The sequence below is a fragment of the Caretta caretta genome, chromosome 1 (genome assembly GCF_965140235.1).
Source record: "Caretta caretta isolate rCarCar2 chromosome 1, rCarCar1.hap1, whole genome shotgun sequence".
NCBI lineage: Eukaryota > Metazoa > Chordata > Testudines > Cheloniidae > Caretta > Caretta caretta.
Genome location: NC_134206.1, coordinates 308,066,224 through 308,085,561, shown reverse-complemented (window position 1 = coordinate 308,085,561; position 19,338 = coordinate 308,066,224). Strand labels below are relative to the sequence as shown.

Here is a 19,338-nt window from a genome sequence, read left to right as displayed (position 1 = left end):
AGGGAATTAACTACAATCTATGTAGTTTTTACAGTGACAGTAGGACAGAAGCTATCTTTGTATAAATTCTATCAGCTCTACATATGGAGAGCTGTTTTACATGTTAACTAGGTCAGTGGTTCTCAAAGCCGGTCCGCCGCTTGTTCAGGGAAAGCCCCGGACAGGTTTATTTACCTGCTGCGTCTGCAGGTTCGGCCAGTCGCCGCTGCCACTGGCTGCGGTTCACCGCCCCAGGCCAGTGGGGGCTGCGGGAAGCGGCAAAGGCCAAGGGACGTGCTGGCCGCCCTTCCCACAGCCCCCATTGGCCTGGAGCGGTGAACCGTGGCCAGTGGGAGCCACGATCGGCCAAACCTGCGGATGCGGCAGGTAAACAAACCAGTCTGGCCCACCAGGGGCTTTCCCTGAACAGCGGCAGACCGGCTTTGAGAATCACTGAACTAGGTGATGGTACATCAAGCTGTCCGGATCACTCTATTGTGACTAAGGCAGTTTTGATGCCATACCTTCATAATGCATAGAAATCTGTCAGTCTGCCTGCTACATGGTATTCTTAACCTGTGTTTTGAGAGCACTTTTCAGTCAATGTGGCATCTAGATATGATCCTTGCTTTGTTGTATTGCTTGTCAAACTCCTATATGTGGGAATATACAGAGGTAATTCTCAAAGAAGAAAGGTTATTCATCACAAACCGTTTGTGTCCTTTTCCCCTTGTAATTCAAATTTTATAGTTTAGGACTTTGAGGTTTAGTGGAGGGAGCTGAAGGAGTTTGGACCACTTGCTCTGAAAGTTTGGTGCGGTCAGAGGGCTCTTGTGTGACTGTAACTGGGACTGCTTTCTACAAGATTTCTAAAGCTCAGTGGTAATGGGAACATATCCCATAAATTGGAATGTGCAGAAGTAGGTAAATACTAATAACTCTAATTTATAGACCTAGAAACTGAGTCAGAGAGAAGAAAAGTGACTTGCCTGTGATCCCCCAGCAAAACATTGCAGTGACAGAATTTGTCGAAGCCCCTTGCTTTAGACTTTTAACCATACTTCCCCTTGTGTGTGTTTTGTTCCTTAAATGTGGGGCTTGATGAGGAATTTAATCTGCCTTCATATATTTTTGGGATATGCTAAGAGAACTAAGCTTTTATGTGCAGGATGATGTACAAACATGAAAGATCTGGTCCCTGCTTTGAAGTAGCTTATGCTTAGTAAAGGCAAAACAGACAGATAGTAGTTAGTTTGGTATATGGGGATAGATTTAAATAACACCTTTTAATTTACAATATATGGTTAGTAACCACCTGACAGTCTCTTTGTAAACCCCTCCCCCGATTTACCATCTTTGTTTATTTTGCCTTTTTAGAGGTTGAACTCTTGGAGGCAAAGATTGTTTTCTAGAGTTTGTACAGCACCTATCGTGTTATAGGCACTACTGGAAACAAACAATAGTATTTAGGTTTCCAAACTCTCTCAATGGCCACAGATTCAGTTATTAAAAATAACATTAAACTTAATTTAAACCTTATTTGTTTAATTTTTGCACAGAATGTTTAATATTTTAATTTGTATCAACAAGATTTAACTGTCATTTAAAAATTAGTGTGCTGAAATGTTGTTTGTATTTTATTGTATAGTAAGTCCTGGTGAAAATCAGTCAGAATTTATTAGTATTCAAAAACATAGTAAGCCGGATTGGTTAATATATTTCAAAGATTTTTAGAGTCAGATTGAAATCTGATGTTTCTTGGCAGGTCAGTAAATCCATGACTTAATTTCCTTTTAATGTGAAGTCAGGAGGAGTGTAAGAAAGCCTAATCATTGAATTTTTTCTTTCATTAATGGCAAATCGGTTCACCTGCTTAGGTCAGTTTCTTTACAGTGCAGCATTTGCTTTAAGAACACTGGAATAGTATCACTTTCTGTGGTGGAGTATTTTGGTTCTAAAGAAGAATGAACACTGATATAGAATAAAAGGAGATTACAAGTTGCATCAGTAATATGTCCTTTTATATCCACATGACAATACCTACAGCTTTAAATACAGCCGAGAAAAGAAACCCAACTTTTGTCATATATGTTGAACAAGGTGTATGTGAAAAAATGAAAATATACTCGTAGTGTTTCCAGTTTGTTTTGATTCCTAAATATCCATGGATTTGACTTCCTAGAGAAATAAGTGTTTAAAACTGAAATGATTATAGTGAATTGGATTTCCATACCCCTGGAATTTCTTCTTTCTTTTTCTTCTTAGTTTTGCATTTCTCTTCAATTTGAGTATGTATTTATTCAGTTCATTCCAATATTGATTGATTTTTCCTTTGTATGTGATTGGCTTAGAAGGTAAATAGGATATGAGGAGAGATTGATCTCGGCTTTGAAATTAACCATCTCCACATTCTGAAGCTGATGCCAGAAGCTGTTTTTCTATCCCTCTGCCCTTCATCACTGTATGTCCTGCAAGCTGTCACAGATGCTTCACTTTTGCATATGAAACCATATACCTTACTGATATTTCCTAACCCTACTATACAGTATCCTGGATGAATACAAATCTGTTATTCTGCTTTGCAGAAGTTGATAACAGAAGTTAAAATTTGCATTTATGTGATTACTTGGTTTGTGCAGTAGAAGCTTTTCATCCATTCTTAATCTAGCACAATGAGTTTCATAACTGGAATGCAACAGTATATTTGCCCTTTCAAGAAGCTGAAAATGAGAATAGAGGTATCAGATGTCCGTTTACAGTAATGCACAATAAGCATTCTTTCTCTGATATTCTTATTAATGATGCTGAAAAATCTTGTGCTACTTTTCAACAAAAGCAGAAATCTCAGAAATGTTGTTAATGTTTCAAAATGGCTTGGCATAGTGAACCTTATGTGTTCAGTAAAGTGTTAAGCCCCCTACTCACCCTACCTCCCAGTGTCCAAAAATCATTCCAGCACAAACAAGACTAATTCCTAAAATGGAAAAGCAAGTTCAGACAAAGAGGATTAACATCTAAGGAGATGCTGATACACTAGATATATCCACAGGAAGCAGTATCAAAAACACAAGTGAAATACAGTAAAGTCAGATAATACCATTTGTTAGTTCAAACAAAATTTCTACCTACAGTAACGGTTTAAACACAGGCCTACAAGATGATACAAGGCAGAAACAATGGAAAGAAAAACAGCTTTCATAATTGTATTTTATTTTTCTTTCCATTATTCCTCAGTCACTTTTGTACCTTGTAAGAATAAATGTTCACAAACTTCTGAACTGCTACTTTATATGTACAGTATTTCTGACTTCTCAAAAGGTGTAGTTTGGTTTATATTTTTGTTAGTAAAGAAAAAATAGTTCTTGAGGATTTTTCTGTAATCTAAAAAGCACAAGGTATAGAATTTATGAGATGTAATTTAAATTGTATTAATCCTATTTTATAAACCTCTAGATTCTCTTTCGTAGCCTGTTTTTAAAAATAAGAGTAAAACTATTGATTATATCTTCATACAACTTCAAAGTTGGCCTTCAATTTGAAGTAGTATACCATGTAACTTCAAATGATTGATATGGCTGCTGATATATATGGTAGTGGTTTTTTATAGTCGCCTATAAAATTTATAAAAAATTATAAAATGAGTAATAAGTTAATTTATCTTTCTGAAAGTACTGCAAATAAATGTTATGCTGCCTCTCTGTACTACAGTAGTAAAATTTATTTTATTATGAAATTATCAAGCTAAAAGTACCTTATTTTGAAAACAATTCTAAAAGAACCCCAATTAATTATTTTTGTTAGTTTGAGCTGGGAATCTGACTATGTACTTCGTTATGTTATCAGATTTCAGGATCATATAGGAGGGGTGTTTGTGCACATTCAAGCGCTGCAAATAGAGTAATCCATTAAAAAATGAAAAATGGTGTGAATTCTCATTTTCAAAGTGTAAAGTGTGTGTACACACACACACAAATATATTAACATTTATATTTTTCAATCCTTTTTCCTATTTTCTTTTGCAGTCTTTTAATCAAGGAAGAGTACACAAAGTCTTCCATACTATATGCAGCAGACTGCATGCATTTAACAAACTCTCTTCTAAAGCTGCTAAGTAATAATATGTGGAATGTCTAACAAGATAACTCCTAAGATTTCTAAAGCTCTGTTTTGTAGATTGCCGTTTTCATTGGATGACTTGAAAACTTTTATCAGTAATTTTGATGTAACTAGCTACTTATTCTACATTGGCTCTTCTCTCAAAATAAAATAGAAATCACACTACTGCTGAGTAAAATGAACATATATGTTAAGGCAAAGTTCAACAACAAATATGTTTATTACAGGGCTTCTGCAAATCTTTATGTTGAACTGTCCCCTTGTTAATTCTTTATTTTTAAAGTATAACTGAAGCACTTTGAACCAATTTTTCTATCTTATTTGGCTATGATACTCTTTCAGGTTTAAATATTATTATATATTAGGTTAAGATTTTGAAGAAAAATCAAGTTTGCAGATGAAAGTAAAAAGCTCCTACTTATATGAAAATATATCTGTTTTTTTTTATTTTTATGATTTTGAATGATTTTAAATTTAGCTACAATTAAACTAAAACCAGAATTGTATAAGATCTTTATTAGTTTTTGAACTTAAGGTAGTAATGTCAGAAATTTTGGACTGTGGAAGTTGTTTGTGATGTTCCCAAAGTGTTTATTTGTGTTAACCCATGATGATAGAATCCTATTAATTTGAGTTAACAATGAACATAACTTCTTACCACTGTGTGTAATTTTAATTATCTTTTGATGTAGGGAAAAAAATAGCATTACAAGACTCATGCTAAACCATAACAGACCCTATAGTGTTGATGAACCTGTTTAGGTTTTCTTTTATATATTTTAATAGCTCAGAAATAATGCACAGCCTTAATTTATTCATGTGCCTTCCCTCTAACATCTATCGCTTTAACTCGCAGGCTGGTCTCCCTCCCTAACCCCTTTGTTAATGAGTGGTGGTCCTGTCCCCCTGGGTGGCAGGCCCACCCTTCTTCACCAAACTGCTGCCCAGGGAAATGTCACTTTATTGTCAATGCTGCTTAATGAAGAAGGATTGGACATTAATTATTTCTGTGAAGATGGTTATTCTGCCTTGTATTCTGCTGCTATGAATGGACATACAGGTAAGGGGTTCACAGTTTTGGTAAACCATATACATAAAGTAATGGAAGCATTAACAATTTGAAAATAAAGCCCACTTTGTGCCTGATCCAAAACCGGTTTGAAGTCAAAGAAAAGACTTCTGTTGACTTCCATGAGCTTCTGATCAGATGTTTTAGCAGTAAGAATGTCCGTAGATGATAAATTTGAGCAAAATATCGGTTGGCATACACTTACATTTGAAGTCTGTTGTCAGTGATTTTCTGTGGAAGAGATCATGGATTCCATTATTAGTATGAAATTAGAGATGAGAGATTTAAAAAAAAAAGAGGAGTACTTGTGGCACCTTAGAGACTAACAAATTTATTTGAGCATAAGCTTTCGTGAGCTACAGCTCACTTCATCGGATGCAAAAAGTGATTTTATCTAAGCAAGTTAAAACAAAGTAGTGTCGTTCATTCAAATAAATTTGAACATGCATTATGCATAGGTAGTACTTATGCTTGAAATGTATGTTGGTAGGAAAGTAAAATGCTCCATCTAAAATTACTTTCCTTTGAAACAAAGTAGCCCTAATTTCCTTTACATAACAGATAACTGATGTGAGCGTTTGTAAATTCATGATGTATTTGTTAACTTCTGTTTCTATTAAATTAAAGAAAAAGAGTTCTAGAAAAGTTCAAGTGCCTGAAGCCTTTCAGCGGTATGCTGTCTTGCACCATTTTCTAATCTGATCCAACCAAGTGTCAAGTATATTAGAAATGAACAAAATATTTCATTGATACAAACCAGGAACAATATTTTTAAAAATAGCTGATACAAGTGTACCACGCTTGCCTTTTTACGAGCACTTTCTCTCTAAAAATTGGAAGATACAAACTAAATCTGAATCAGTAGTGATATAAAATTCTGCTTGGTATAGACAGTGCAAACCCTATATTTTTCCTCTTTGAGACATCACAGTTGAAATCCTGTTTCCACTGGAGTCAATGGAAGTTTTGCAATTGACTTCAGTAAAGCTAGGATTTTACCCCAGGAGAGGTGATGGAGTATAGTGGGTTTGATTTATAGTCACTGTTTTTAATATTGTGGGTTTAGATCTATTAAGTTTAGGTTGGATATTAGGAAAAACTTGTTCACTAGGAGGGTGGTGAAACACTGGAATGCGTTACCTAGGGAGGTGGTGGAATCTCCTTCCTTAGATATTTTTAAGGTCAGGCTTGACAAAGCCCTGGCTGGGATGATTTAGTTGAGGATTGGTCCTGCTTTGAGCAGGGGATTGGGCTAGATGACCTCCTGAAGTCCCTTCCAACCCTGAAATTCTAACTGGAGATTGTGTAGGGAGTTTCTGATTATGTGACTGGTTTTAAATTGTTATAGAAAGGCTGTTCTAATTTTGTTACATTCACAGGCCATGTTTTCAAACTAAAAGCATAAAATTAGCTCCTAAATCCAGAATTAGGCACCTAAACAAATGGCCTGATTTTCAGAAGTGCTGACTACCCAGCAGCTCCTATTGATCTCAGTGAGAGTTTATGGGAACTCGTTTTACCCTTGAAATACCCAATAAGAAAGTTCTATAGAATTAATGGAGACAGCATTCTTTAAATATTTAATTACAGTAATATAAGTCTTATAATTGTAGCTGAATATATTCTGTAATTTTTAGGTATTGTTGCTTTTTAAAATAAGTAATATATTGCAGTAGTTTTGATTCTACGTCTATATTTAGAACCAATAGTATCTGAAAAATATTTAATAATTGTATGAGTTAGGTTTTCACCATTTCCTTAGCTACCAACTGGCTTGTATAAAATAGGGCTCTCATTTGTTTCTGGTGTGATCTTAAAGTACAGGTTTCAGAGTAGCAGCTGTGTTAGTCTGTATCCGCAAAAAGAACAGGAGTACTTGTGGCACCTTGAAGACGAACAAATTTATTTGAGCATAAGCTTTCGTGGGCTACAGCCCACTTCATCGGATGCATAGAATGGACTATATAGTAAGAAGATATATATATATACAAACACACACACATACAGAGAAGTGGAAGTTGCCATACAAACTGTAAGAGGCTAATTAATTAAGATGAGCTATTATCAGCAGGAGAAAAAAACTTTTGTAGTGATAATCAAGATGGCCCATTTAGTCAGTTGACAAGAAGGTGTGAGGATACTTAACTTAGGGAAATAGATTCAATATGCGTAATCACCCAGCCACTCCCAGTCTCTATTCAAACCCAAGTTAATGGTATCTAGTTTGCATATTAATTCAAGCTCAGCAGTTTCTCATTGGAGTCTCAAAAAGAAAAGGAGTACTTGTGACACCTTAGAGACTAACCAATTTATTTGAGCATGAGCTTTCGTGAGCTACAGCTCACTTCACGAAAGCTCATGCTCAAATAAATTGGTTAGTCTCTAAGGTGCCACAAGTACTCCTTTTCTTTTTGCGAATACAGACTAATACGGCTGTTACTCTGAAACCTGTCATTGGAGTCTGGTTTTGAAGCTTTTCTGTTGCAAAATTGCCACCCTTAAAGTAGAGTATATGCTAGTTGAGACCTCTCTGAAAAATCAGACTTTTAAAATTGTTGGCAGAAAGGTTGTAATTCTTAACTTAAATTCAGACAAACTTATTTATTTGTATAAGTGTAACTTCAAAACTGATCCATTATATATTTTCTAATAGGCTTAAGAAAGTGTAATGATGAAGTACTTACAGTAGACATTCCTGGCTTAATTGACCATGAGAACAGGGATGATACTGATCTGAATCCGGGGATGGGAAAATAGATTCATAGATATTTAGATCAGAAGGGACCATTATGATCATCTAGTCTGACCTCCTGCACAACGCAGGCCACAGAATTTCACCCACCACTCCTGCAAAAAACCTCTCACCTATGTCTGTGCTATTGAAGTCCTCAAATCATGGTTTAAAGACTTCAAGGAGCAGAGGATCCTCCAGCAAGTGACCCGTGCCCCATGCTACAGAGGAAGGTGAAAAACCTCCAGGGCCTCTTCCAATCTGCCCTGGAGGAATATTCCTTCCCAACCCCAAATATGGTGATCAGCTAAACCCTGAGCATATGGGCAAGATTCATCAGCCAGATACTACAGAAAATTCTTTCCTGGGTAACTCAGATCCCAGGAACTCCAAATCCCAAATGGTTAAATGACTCCTAGTTTGAGGGACTGTGGATTGAATTGAGTAGTTTTCAGTAGCAGGTGACTAGCAGACAATTTACAGGCATAGTTTTTTCCCCTTCTGTGGAAGGACCTCACCCATGAGCTTATCAGAGAGTGATATCCACACCATTTGTTTGCTTGGGAGCATGAATGAGAATAGTGTATTCTGGATTGCAGTTGGGATGGTTAAAGGGGTTTTGGAGACTTGCAGAACCAGTCTCTCCCCCGAAGCAGCTCCTTTTGTTCCTCTTGGGCAGTAGCTGGCTGGAAAAGAAGCCGAGCTGTCACGTACCTCCACCCTCCCCCTCCCCCGATGCATGGGATAGGTTAAGGGCAGAGGCAGACTGCAGCTGCTCTTCACCAATTCTCAGTTGAAATATGGTCCTTTAGGATTCATAGATAACTGATGAAAGGTAGAGCAGTCCTTACACTGCTAAACCATGCTAGGGCTGGTGCAAATCGACTCACAGGAGCAGGGAGCTGTAACCAGCACCCTGACAGTGGCACTCCTTGCCATGCTCCTGTGCTGAGAATGTGGCCTGGGCTCCTTGTTGCAAGAGAGATGAGAACACTCAGGATATTCTTTCCAAGTCTATTGACACTAGGTACAAAGTTCCTGTTCTTAGGCAGGTCCACTTTCAGAGCTCCAGCTACAACCATTTTCAGGACATTTAGCCTACAGCAGCTTTTTTCTGCTTTTCATGCAAATACTGTCCCCAATTTGTGTGTGTGTGTGTGTGTGTGAGTGATAATGCTTGCTCCCAAAGTATTAGCTAAACACTCCTTTTTTGTTTGAATGGATGCTGAGAAACTGTTTTTCCCATTTGGTCTCAGTAACCAGTCTGTGGGAAATTGAGCAAATCAGTTTGCCAATCCATCTTTGTTTGACCTGATAACAAAATGGAAGCCACTTCAACCTATTACACTTTGAAAAGGATCTTCTGCTTTTGGACACAATATGTGTCACACGTGATTGAGCTAATCCATCCAAGTGTCTACATTATATTGATAGTCCCAACCATTCATTCAGACACTGGAGGTGACAGAGGGAGGGAGAATGGAATGGTAAATCCAGTTGCAAAACCCAGGAGATACGAAGAGGACAGTACTCCTTGGAATCAACTGTAGAAAATTATGTGCATTAACTGTACTCCGTGTTCAGCTACAACAGTGATGGGTGCCTCTTAAATATTTGAGATTCGTAGACATACCTGTTTTGTCCATTCCTTCATCGCTTTTACCATAACAGCTATCAGGGACTTAGAGAAGGAGCCAGAAAGGATTGCTGGCCAAATACTAAGAACTGGTGTAAGGGAACCTCTTTTCATTTTATTCCAAAGAGATTTACGGGGTTGGCAAGAAAGAATTCATATTTTAAATTAAATAGATGTTTGGATTAAGATGGAGATGGATGAAGGAAAGACAGGAAAGAAGCTATGATGGTATTGGCATTTGTCAGAGCAGTACTTCTACTGAGAAACAATTTACCAGTGTATCTGTATTTTTCACTGGATTTCAGTTATAAATACAAATGTTAGGAAAAGTAGCTGAATGGGGGCTTCTTGATGATTTGCAAAAGTCTTTCAGATGAACTTTCTAGTATAGGGCTAGCTTATAATGGCTGCGGTGTTCAAAAATAGGTTCCTAAAGTTAGGCTTCGAACTCCTTACTCAGGCTCATAAAAGTTTGACCTGAGTTTCAAAAGTGCGAAGTACCCAATAGCTTTCATTGACTTCAGTGTGAGGTTCTGGATATTCAGTATCTTTGAAAATCAAGTCACTTATTTAGGTAAGTAAGTTTAGGCTCCTGTTTTTGAAAATCTTGTTCCCTGATGTTTGGTGATTTACACAATCGGTCCATAATACTCACCTAAACATTTTAGAGAGTGATAACCAGAGAAAAATATGCATTTAGAAATGAATAAAAATGAGTTTCACTTGACAAAGCTTGGGTTTTCAGTTTGAGCATGTTAGTGTTGCTCAAAAGTTGGGGCAGGCACTTAAACCCAGGATTTTCTTTTGGGCCCATCCCTAGAAAAGAGACAGTTGCAATAGAGCCTCAGAGTTATGAACCCCTTGGCAATGGAGGTTGTTTGTAACTCTGAAATGTTTGTAACTCTGAACAAAATGTTATGGTTCTTTCAAAGCTTTACAACAGAACATTGTTGGAAAGGAGTCCAGGAGAGCTGGCTGTATTTTAAAGAATCCTTACTGAGGTTACAGGGACAAACCATCCCGATGTGTAGAAAGAATAGTAAATATGGCAGGCGACAAGCTTGGCTTAACAGTGAAATCCTTGCTGATCTTAACCACAAAAAAGAAGCTTACAAGAAGTGGAAGATTGTACAAATGACCAGGGAAGAGTATAAAAATATTGCTCGGGCATGCAGGAGTGAAATCAGGAAGGCCAAATCACACCTGGAGTTGCAGCTAGCAAGAGGTGTTAAGAGTAACAAGAAGGGTTTCTTCAGGTATGTTAGCAACAAGAAGAAAGTAAAGGAAAGTGCGGGCCCCTTACTGAGTGAGGGAGGCAACCTAGTGACAGAGGGTGTGGAAAAAGCTAATGTACTCAATGCTTTTTTTGCCTCTGTCTTCACGAACAAGGTCAGCTCCCAAACTGCTGCACTGGGCAGCACAGCATGGGGAGGAGGTGACCAGCCCTCTGTGGAGAAAGAAGTGGTTCAGGACTATTTAGAAAAGCTGGACGAGCACAAGTCCATGGGGCCGGATGCGCTGCATCCGAGAGTGCTAAAGGAGTTGGCGGATGTGATTGCAGAGCCATTGGCCATCATCTTTGAAAACTCATGGCGATTGGGGGAGGTCCCGGACGACTGGAAAAAGGCTAATGTAGTGCCCATCTTTAAAAAAGGGAAGAAGGAGGATCCTGGGAACTATAGGCCAGTCAGCCTCACCTCAGTCTCTGGAAAAATCTTGGAGCAGGTCCTCAAGAAATCAATTCTGAAGCACTTAGAGGAGAGGAAAGTGATCAGGAACAGTCAGCATGGATTCACCAAGGGCAAGTCATGCCTGACTAATCTAATTGCCTTCTGTGACGAGATAACTGGCTCTGTGGATGAGGGGAAAGCAGTGGATGTGTTGTTCTTTGACTTTAGCAAAGCTTTTGACACGGTCTCCCACAGTATTCTTGCCAGCAAATTAAAGAAGTACGGGCTGGATGAATGGACTATAAGGTGGATAGAAAGTTGGCTAGATTGTCGGGCTCAACGGGTAGTGATCAATGGCTCCATGTCTAGTTGGTAGCCGGTATCAAGTGGAGTGCCGGAAGGGTCCTTGGGCTGGTTTTGTTCAATATCTTCATAAATGATCTGGAGGATGGTGTGGATTGCACCCTCAGCAAGTTTGCAGATGACACTAAACTGGGAGGAGAGGTAGATACGCTGGAGGGTAGGGATAGGATACAGAGGGCCGTAGACAAATTAGAGGATTGAACCAAAAGAAATCTGATGAGGTTCAACAAGGACAAGTGCAGAGTCCTGCACTTAGGACGGAAGAATCCCATGCACCGCTACAGACTAGGGACCGAATGGCTAGGCAGCAGTTCTGCAGAAAAGGATCTAGGGGTTACAGTGGACGAGAAGCTGGATATGAGTCAACAGCGTCCCTTGTTGCCAAGAAGGCCAATGGCATTTTGGGATGTATAAGTAGGGGCATTGCCAGCAGATCAAGGGATGTGATCGTTCCCCTCTAGTCGACATTGGTGAGGCCTTATCTGGAGTACTGTGTCCAGTTTTGGGCCCTAAACTACAAGAAGGATGTGGAAAAATTGGAAAGCGTCCAGTGAAGGGCAACAAAAATGATTAGGGGACTGGAACACATGACTTATGAGGAGAGGCTGAGGGAACTGGGTTTGTTTAGTCTGCAGAAGAGAAGAATGAGGGGGGATTTGATAGCTGCTTTCAACTACCTGAAAGGGGGTTCCAAAGAGGATGGTTCTAGACTGTTCTCAGTGGTACCAGACGACAGAACGAGGAGTAATGGTCTCAAGTTGCAATGGGGGAGGTTTAGGTTGGATATTAGGAAAAACTTTTTCACTAGGAGTGTGGTGAAGCACTGGAATGCATTACCTAGGGAGGTGGTGGAATCTCCTTCCTTTGAACTTTTTAAGGTCAGGCTTGACAAAGCCCTGGCTGGGATGATTTAATTGGGGATGGGTCCTGCTTTTGAGCAGGGGGTTGGACTAGATGACCTCCTGAGTTCCCTTCCAACCCTGATATTCTATGAATGACTGAATACAGCCTTGAAACTTTACTATGCAGACGAAAAATGCTGCTTCCTCTTTATTACTTTAATAGTTTACGTTTAACACACTACTGCACTGTTTGCCTTTTTAAATATTTTTTTTGTCTCTTCTGCTGCCTGATTGTGTACTTCCGGTTCCAAATGAGGTGTGTGGTTGACTGGTCAGTTCGTAACTCTGGTGTTTGTAACTCTGAAGTACTGCTGTAACTATGGAAATTTTTCTTGTAAGAAATGTACTTTGAGCAGGTTATATGCTTTCTTAAGTTTAAATGCATGTAGATGGCATTCCAATCTCTTGTGGAAGAAAAGCCAGAAAATTATATTATTAATATATACTTTAAATACCTTGAATGAATTGGCTGTGGAATGTAGTAGTAGTTTAGTAGTTTAATTTTCTACTCTTTCATTTAACATGTTATTTTGGAAAAAGTTCACTATAGAATGTGTTAAAGTTTGCAAATGTAGTTCAGTTATAAAGTCATCTGTAGTAATATGATGTAATTTTAGAGCATTGTGACACCTGTGGAAGTTTTTAAAAGATCAAGTACATGCTCTAGTTTTAACATATCTCATTTATCTTGTCGCACCACTCTTCATTTGTGTCTACTTAATAGATTGTGTGAGATTGCTGCTGACTGCAGAAGCACAAGTTGATGCTGCTGATAAAAATGGCTTTACACCCTTGTGTTCAGCAGTTGCTCAGGGACATTTCAGGTAAGTGACATAAGTTTTTTTTCATGAAACTGTAGTACTCTTTAACCATTATATTTTTAGCCACAGTTGCGCTTTTATCACGTATGGAAAGCAAAATACCCAATCTCATACTAATGTAACATTATGGTTGAGAATGTAAACAGATTTGTATGTTTCCCATTGCAGCTTTAATTTGACCACCCACTGTGCACATGTACTATTTGTAACTGTACCATGACAATTACACTTTCCTTGGGAACTACGACTTTGAATTTCCTGACTTTCTTATACACACATTCTCAGCTATAATGTAGGCTTTTTCATTCATTTTCTTTGTTTGATTTTTCTAAAACAAAAAGGGGAGAGAGCCAAAAGGAAGAGACTGATTCTACACTCAGATAAATAACTGCATTTATTTTAATTTGTGACATGAAATTCAAATGCATAAAATGTATTTGAAGTTCAAAAAAATTCTCTTTACACAATGACAGTCATTTAAAATCAAATAGAGTTTAACAAATAAAAAAAGTCCTAAATAATCTGACTAAAAATTCCTTCCCTTTTCTGTTGCTTGGCTTGCACTACTATGTGCTGTCATAATTTATTTATTTTTATTGCAGTAGTGCCTAAGAGCCTTAGTCATGGAACTGCAACCCACCATACAATACAGAACAAAAAGACACTCTCTGCCCCTCCATCATAGAGTCTTTCACACCCAACGAACTTGTATTTCTAGAGCAAAAATGCCTTTGAGACCTGCCTTCCTGACGTAACTGAAAGAAGCAAAAAAGAACTCAATGCTTTTTTACTTTCCATTGCAGGACATTTAGAAGTGGAAATTCTGTCTTTGACTGAGTGTCTCTTCTGACATAACTGTATTGTGTGTACTGCAGATCTTGCCTATTTTAAGCACCACTTCTTCTTTAAAATGAGAGTGCAAGGAGCATTGAAGATTCTTGCTATATCTAGAAGGTTTTCAGATTCACAAACTCAGGGAGTACCAGGAAATGGATACTCAGGGTGGATGACCTGTAGGGATTCATGACATTTTCATTTATTTCTTAGTTTCTTGTTTTTTGTTTTTTTTGTTTTTTAAGGGAAACATGGAATTTATCCAGACAGGTGTGTACTGAATCTGTAACCTTGTGGTCACATTGCTGCTATCCTTGTTTCCCAAAAACTCCCCCCCCCACCTCACCCCTGCCCCTTTCTCCATATGCCACACCCATTTATTGTATGTTGTCATAATATAAAATCATCTGGCCAGGGACTGCCAATAGAGTCCCAGTCCTGAGAACTACTCTACAGATAATAGTGTATCTAGCCAAATCATAGAATCATAGAATATCAGGGTTGGAAGGGACCTCAGGAGGTCATCTAGTCCAACCCCCTGCTCAAAAGCAGGACCCATCCCCAATTAAATCATCCAGCCAAGGCTTTGTCAAGCCTGACCTTAAAAACTTCTAAGGAAGGAGATTCCACCACCTCCCTAGGTAACGCATTCCAGTGTTTCACCACCCTCCTAGTGAAAAAGTTTTTCCTAATATCCAACCTAAACCTCCCCCACTGCAACTTGAGACCATTACTCCTTGTCCTGTCCTCTTCCACCACTGAGAATAGTCTAGAACCATCCTCTCTGGAACTACCTCTCAGGTAGTTGAAAGCAGCTATCAAATCCCCCCTCATTCTTCTCCTCTTCTGCAGACTAATGTTGCACTATTTAATGTAATATTTGTAAATTGACAGTAACTAGAGTAGGAGATGCCGGCAAACTTCACCAGTTCGCATCCTCTCACTAAAATACATGTAACTTAGATATTTTCTTTTACATATTAAGTTATTTATTTCTTCTATTCACCCTGTCAACACTTGGGTAGTTATGGCTCTGTTATGCTTGTGGCACAGCAGAGCTTATGCTCTCTCTGTCTCTGAGGGCTATTTATAAAGCTTGACATCCCTAAATATTCGTTGCTTTGCTTGTCCATCTTTTTGATGTCTTGAGCATGGACTGCTTTATCATGACATTGTGAAAGAGAGTGTAATAATAACAAAGCTGGAAATATACAAACAGTGCTGAGAGATGGAGTAACTTCAGTAATGCTTTAGGCTGCTTGATCTGTTGATCATTTTAAACTTCCTGCTTTGAAGAATTCTGCCATGGGCAATGCAATAGTGTGTTCTGTCCTTCCTTTCTCTCAGCATCATATGGTCAGGAATCTGAACTGAATGACAGTGATGGACTATTAGTATTGGCTAGTGCCAAGAATAGCATAGACAAGTTTGATGCAAGTTTCCCAGTATGTATGTCAATTAACCTATTTCCTGAATTATGACAACCTTCCTGTACCAGCCATAGACGTAGTCTCTTGAGCAAAAATTGACAGTTCTTCTGAATTGTTTGGTGGTTTTGTGGTTTGAAAAAATGTCCACTAACAGCTGAGACCACTAAACTCATTTTACTAGTGGCCCAAACCAGATTTTGACCCTGGATTTCCAGAGGTGAAAGGTTAGTTCATAAACTCTTGCACGACCTAGTCTCCCAGAGACTAGTTTAACATAACATGAGGGGAGCAGGAGCTGTGATTGGGAGACCCAGAAGACGACAGGCCACTCTGAAGTCTTGTAAGGCAGCAAGATGTATTGAGTTTAAGAAGACCTGTTAGCACAGTAATATCACGTGAATTAATATTTAGGCTTTTTTTTTTTAAATTGTAGACTCTCAATATCATGGTTTCACTAGAATCATTATGCATATCGTTTCTATAATATTTGAAATGTCAACCTATACTGTAAACCTTCTACAGATAAAAACAAGAAAATAAATATTCATAAATTATACTTATGTTTAAGGCCATAAGGTGATTATGATCACCTCCATCATAACACAGACCACAGAAGTTCAACTAGTACAGTAACTCCTCGCTTAACATTGTAGTTATGTTCCTGAAAAATGCTACTTCAAGTGAAACGATCTCAAGCGAATCCAATTTCCCCATAAGTATTAATGTAAACGAGGGGGTGGGGGGGTTAGGTTCCAGGGAAATTTTTTTTGCCAGACAAAAGACTATATTTTTATATATATATTCTATTCTAGTCTATTCTATATTATAAATGTATATATATATACACACACACACATATATACACACACATACACAGCAATGATGTTTGTGAAGCTTAGTTGAGGTGAAGTCAGAGGGTGGAAGAGGGTGGGATACTTCCCAGGGAATGCCTTACTGCTAAATGATGAACTAGCACTCGGCTGAGCCCTCAAGGGTTAATATGCTATTGTTAATGTAACCTCACACTCTACAAGGCAGCACGAATGGATGGAGCGGAGACAGCATGGCAGAGAGAGACAGAGACACAGGCTGTGTGAGAGAGAGAGAGAGAGACAAGCATTGCCCCTTTAAGTATGCTGACGCCACGCTAAGTACATTGCCTTTTTAAGTAGATCAGCAAGATAAGACAGCAGCTGCTGCTCCCTCAGTCCTGAGCCCTGTCATGTCCCCCCCTGCTCTGTGCGGTGGGGAGGGGGACACTCTGACATTAGCACCCCTCTTCCCCCCTCCCCTTACATAGCAAGCAGGAGGCTCCAGGGAGCAGCTCCAAAGCAGAGGGCGGGAGCTGCACATAACAGTGGGGGGAGGGACAGCTGAACTGCCCGGCAGTTGATAGCCAGCTAGGCGGTTGCCACACAGGGAACTTAGGGGAGCGGGGAGCTGCCAGTGGGGCTGCCAGTCCGCCCTCGTTCCCCACCAGCTAGCTCCAAGGGGCTGCTCTTTCTGCAAGCAGTGGACAAAGCAGGAGGCTGCCAAACAACATTATAAGGGAGCATTGCGCAACTTTAAACGGGCATGTTCTCTAATTGATCAGGAACATAACAACGAAACAACATTAACCGGGATGTCTTTAAGTGAGGAGTTACTGTAATTCCTGCATCAGACTCATGACTTCTAATTGTGCTAGAGCATATCTGTTTAGGACATCAAGTCTTGATTTAAATCCATCAAGTGATATAAAATGCAGCAGATGCCTGTATGAGTTGTTCCAATGGTTAATTACCTACACTGTTAAAATAATTTGCCTTATTTCTAGTCTGAATTTGTCTAGCTTCAGCTTCCAGCATTTAGATCTCATTATGCCTTTTCCTGCTAGATTAAAGACCCCTCTAGTATCAGAAATATTCTACCCATGTAGCTACTTATAGGTCATGATTAAGTCAGCTCAAGGGTAAGCAACCTATGGCACGTGCGCCAAAGGCGGCACGCGAGCTGATTTTCAGTGGCACTCACACTGCCCAGGTCCTGGCCACCAGTGTGGGGGGGCTCTGCATTTTAATTTAATTTTAAATGAAGCTTCCTAAACATTTTAAAAACCTTATTTACTTTACATACAACAATAGTTTAGTTATGTTTTATAGACTTATAGAAAGAGACCTTCTAAAAACGTTAAAATGTATTACTGGCACGCGAAACGTTAAATTAGAGTGAATAAATAAAGACTCGGCACACCACTTCTGAAAGGTTGCCGACACCTGAGTCAGTTATTAATCATTTCTAGGGTAAACTGGATGCTCACCTCACTAGCTGGGCTACAGTTTTGATGGGGCTTTGAGCAGTAGAGACACCTTTTAGTGTCTGGAGGTGGTGGATGGAAGTGGGTGGGTGTCTCAGCTGAAGCAGTGTTCCATCTGCTCAGTCTCCTTTTCTTTCACTCCCCCATCCCCTTTTGTTTTCAGCATTTGGGGGCTGTTTTTTTCCTGCTTTTTCCTTCTTTCTACTGAGAAGTAATTCTTCTGCTCTACTCCACGCTGATTAGGCCTCAACTGGAGAATTGTGTCCAGTTCTGGGCGCCACATTTCAAGAAAGATGTGGACAAACTGGAGAAAGTCCAGAGCAGAGCAACAAAAATAATTAAAGGTCTAGAAAACATGACTTATGAGGAAGATTGAAAAAACTGGATTTGTTTAGGCTGGAAAAGAGAAGACTGAGGAGACATGATAACAGTTTTCAATTACATAAAAGGCTGTTACAAGGAGGAGGAAGAAAAATTGTCCTCCTTAACCTCTGAGGATAGGAGAAGACTCAATGGGCTTAAATTGCAGAAAGGGTGCTTTAGGTTGGATATTAGGAAAAACTTCCTAAGGTGGCTAAGCACTGGAATAAATAGCCCAGGGAGGTTGTGGAATCTCTAGATAATGTTTAGTCCTGCCATGAGTGCAAAAGACTGGACTGCATGACCTCTCAAGGTCCCTTCCAGTCTTATGATTCTATGATTCCTCATGCTCAGGGTATTTGGATCTGGGCTCTGGTATCTTTCCCACCCATTGCTGGGGCCAGGTGATTGGCTCCTGTTTGAGGGTGGAGTGTGAAGAGGATTGATACAGTTTGTTGTCTGGGTGGGGTAGCCATTCTGGATTTCCTATTTTAGGCTCACCCTTCCCACCCTTAATTTAGTTGCTGGATCTCTGGTGATTCTGTGGGCTAAGCTGATCACCAGTTTTGGGGTCTGCAAGTGTTTTTATAACATGGCAAAATTTGCAGACTGCAATGCCTTAACAGCATTTTGCTGGACATCTGCTGGGAGATCTTGGGAAAGTCATTTCACCTCTCTGTGCCTCAGTTGCCCATTCTGTAAAATGGAGATAGTGTTACTGACCTCCTTTGTAAAGTGCTTTGAGACCTACTGATGAAAAATGCTGTATATGACCTAGGTATTATTTAATCTCTCACTATAAGGCAGGATAAGAACATAAGAATAGCCATACTGGGTCAGAACCGTGGTCCATCTAGGCTAGTATCCTGTTTTCTGACAGCGGCCAATGTCAGATGCTTCAAATGGAATGAAAAGAACAGGGTAGTTATCAAGTGATCCATCCCCTGTCATCCATCCCCAGCATTTGGCAGTCAGAGGGTTAGGGACACCCAGAGCATGGGATTGCATCTCTGACCATCTTGGCTAGTAGCCCTTGATGGATCTAACCTCCATGAACTTATCTAATTATTTTTTGAACTTATACTTTTGGCCTTCACAACATACCCTGGCAGTTTTATGTTTGTTTTAAAC

General features: G+C 39.3%; 1 protein-coding gene across 1 annotated transcript in view; it reads left to right on the top strand.

Annotated features, from left to right (window-relative positions):
• CTTNBP2 (cortactin binding protein 2) overlaps positions 1–19,338 on the top strand; it is a 193,250-nt gene that overhangs the window by 83,893 nt on the left and 90,019 nt on the right. Inside the window, 2 exon segments of the mRNA XM_048836159.2 lie at positions 4,952–5,155; positions 13,191–13,290. Of these exon segments, the coding sequence (XP_048692116.2) occupies positions 4,952–5,155; positions 13,191–13,290 (304 nt within the window).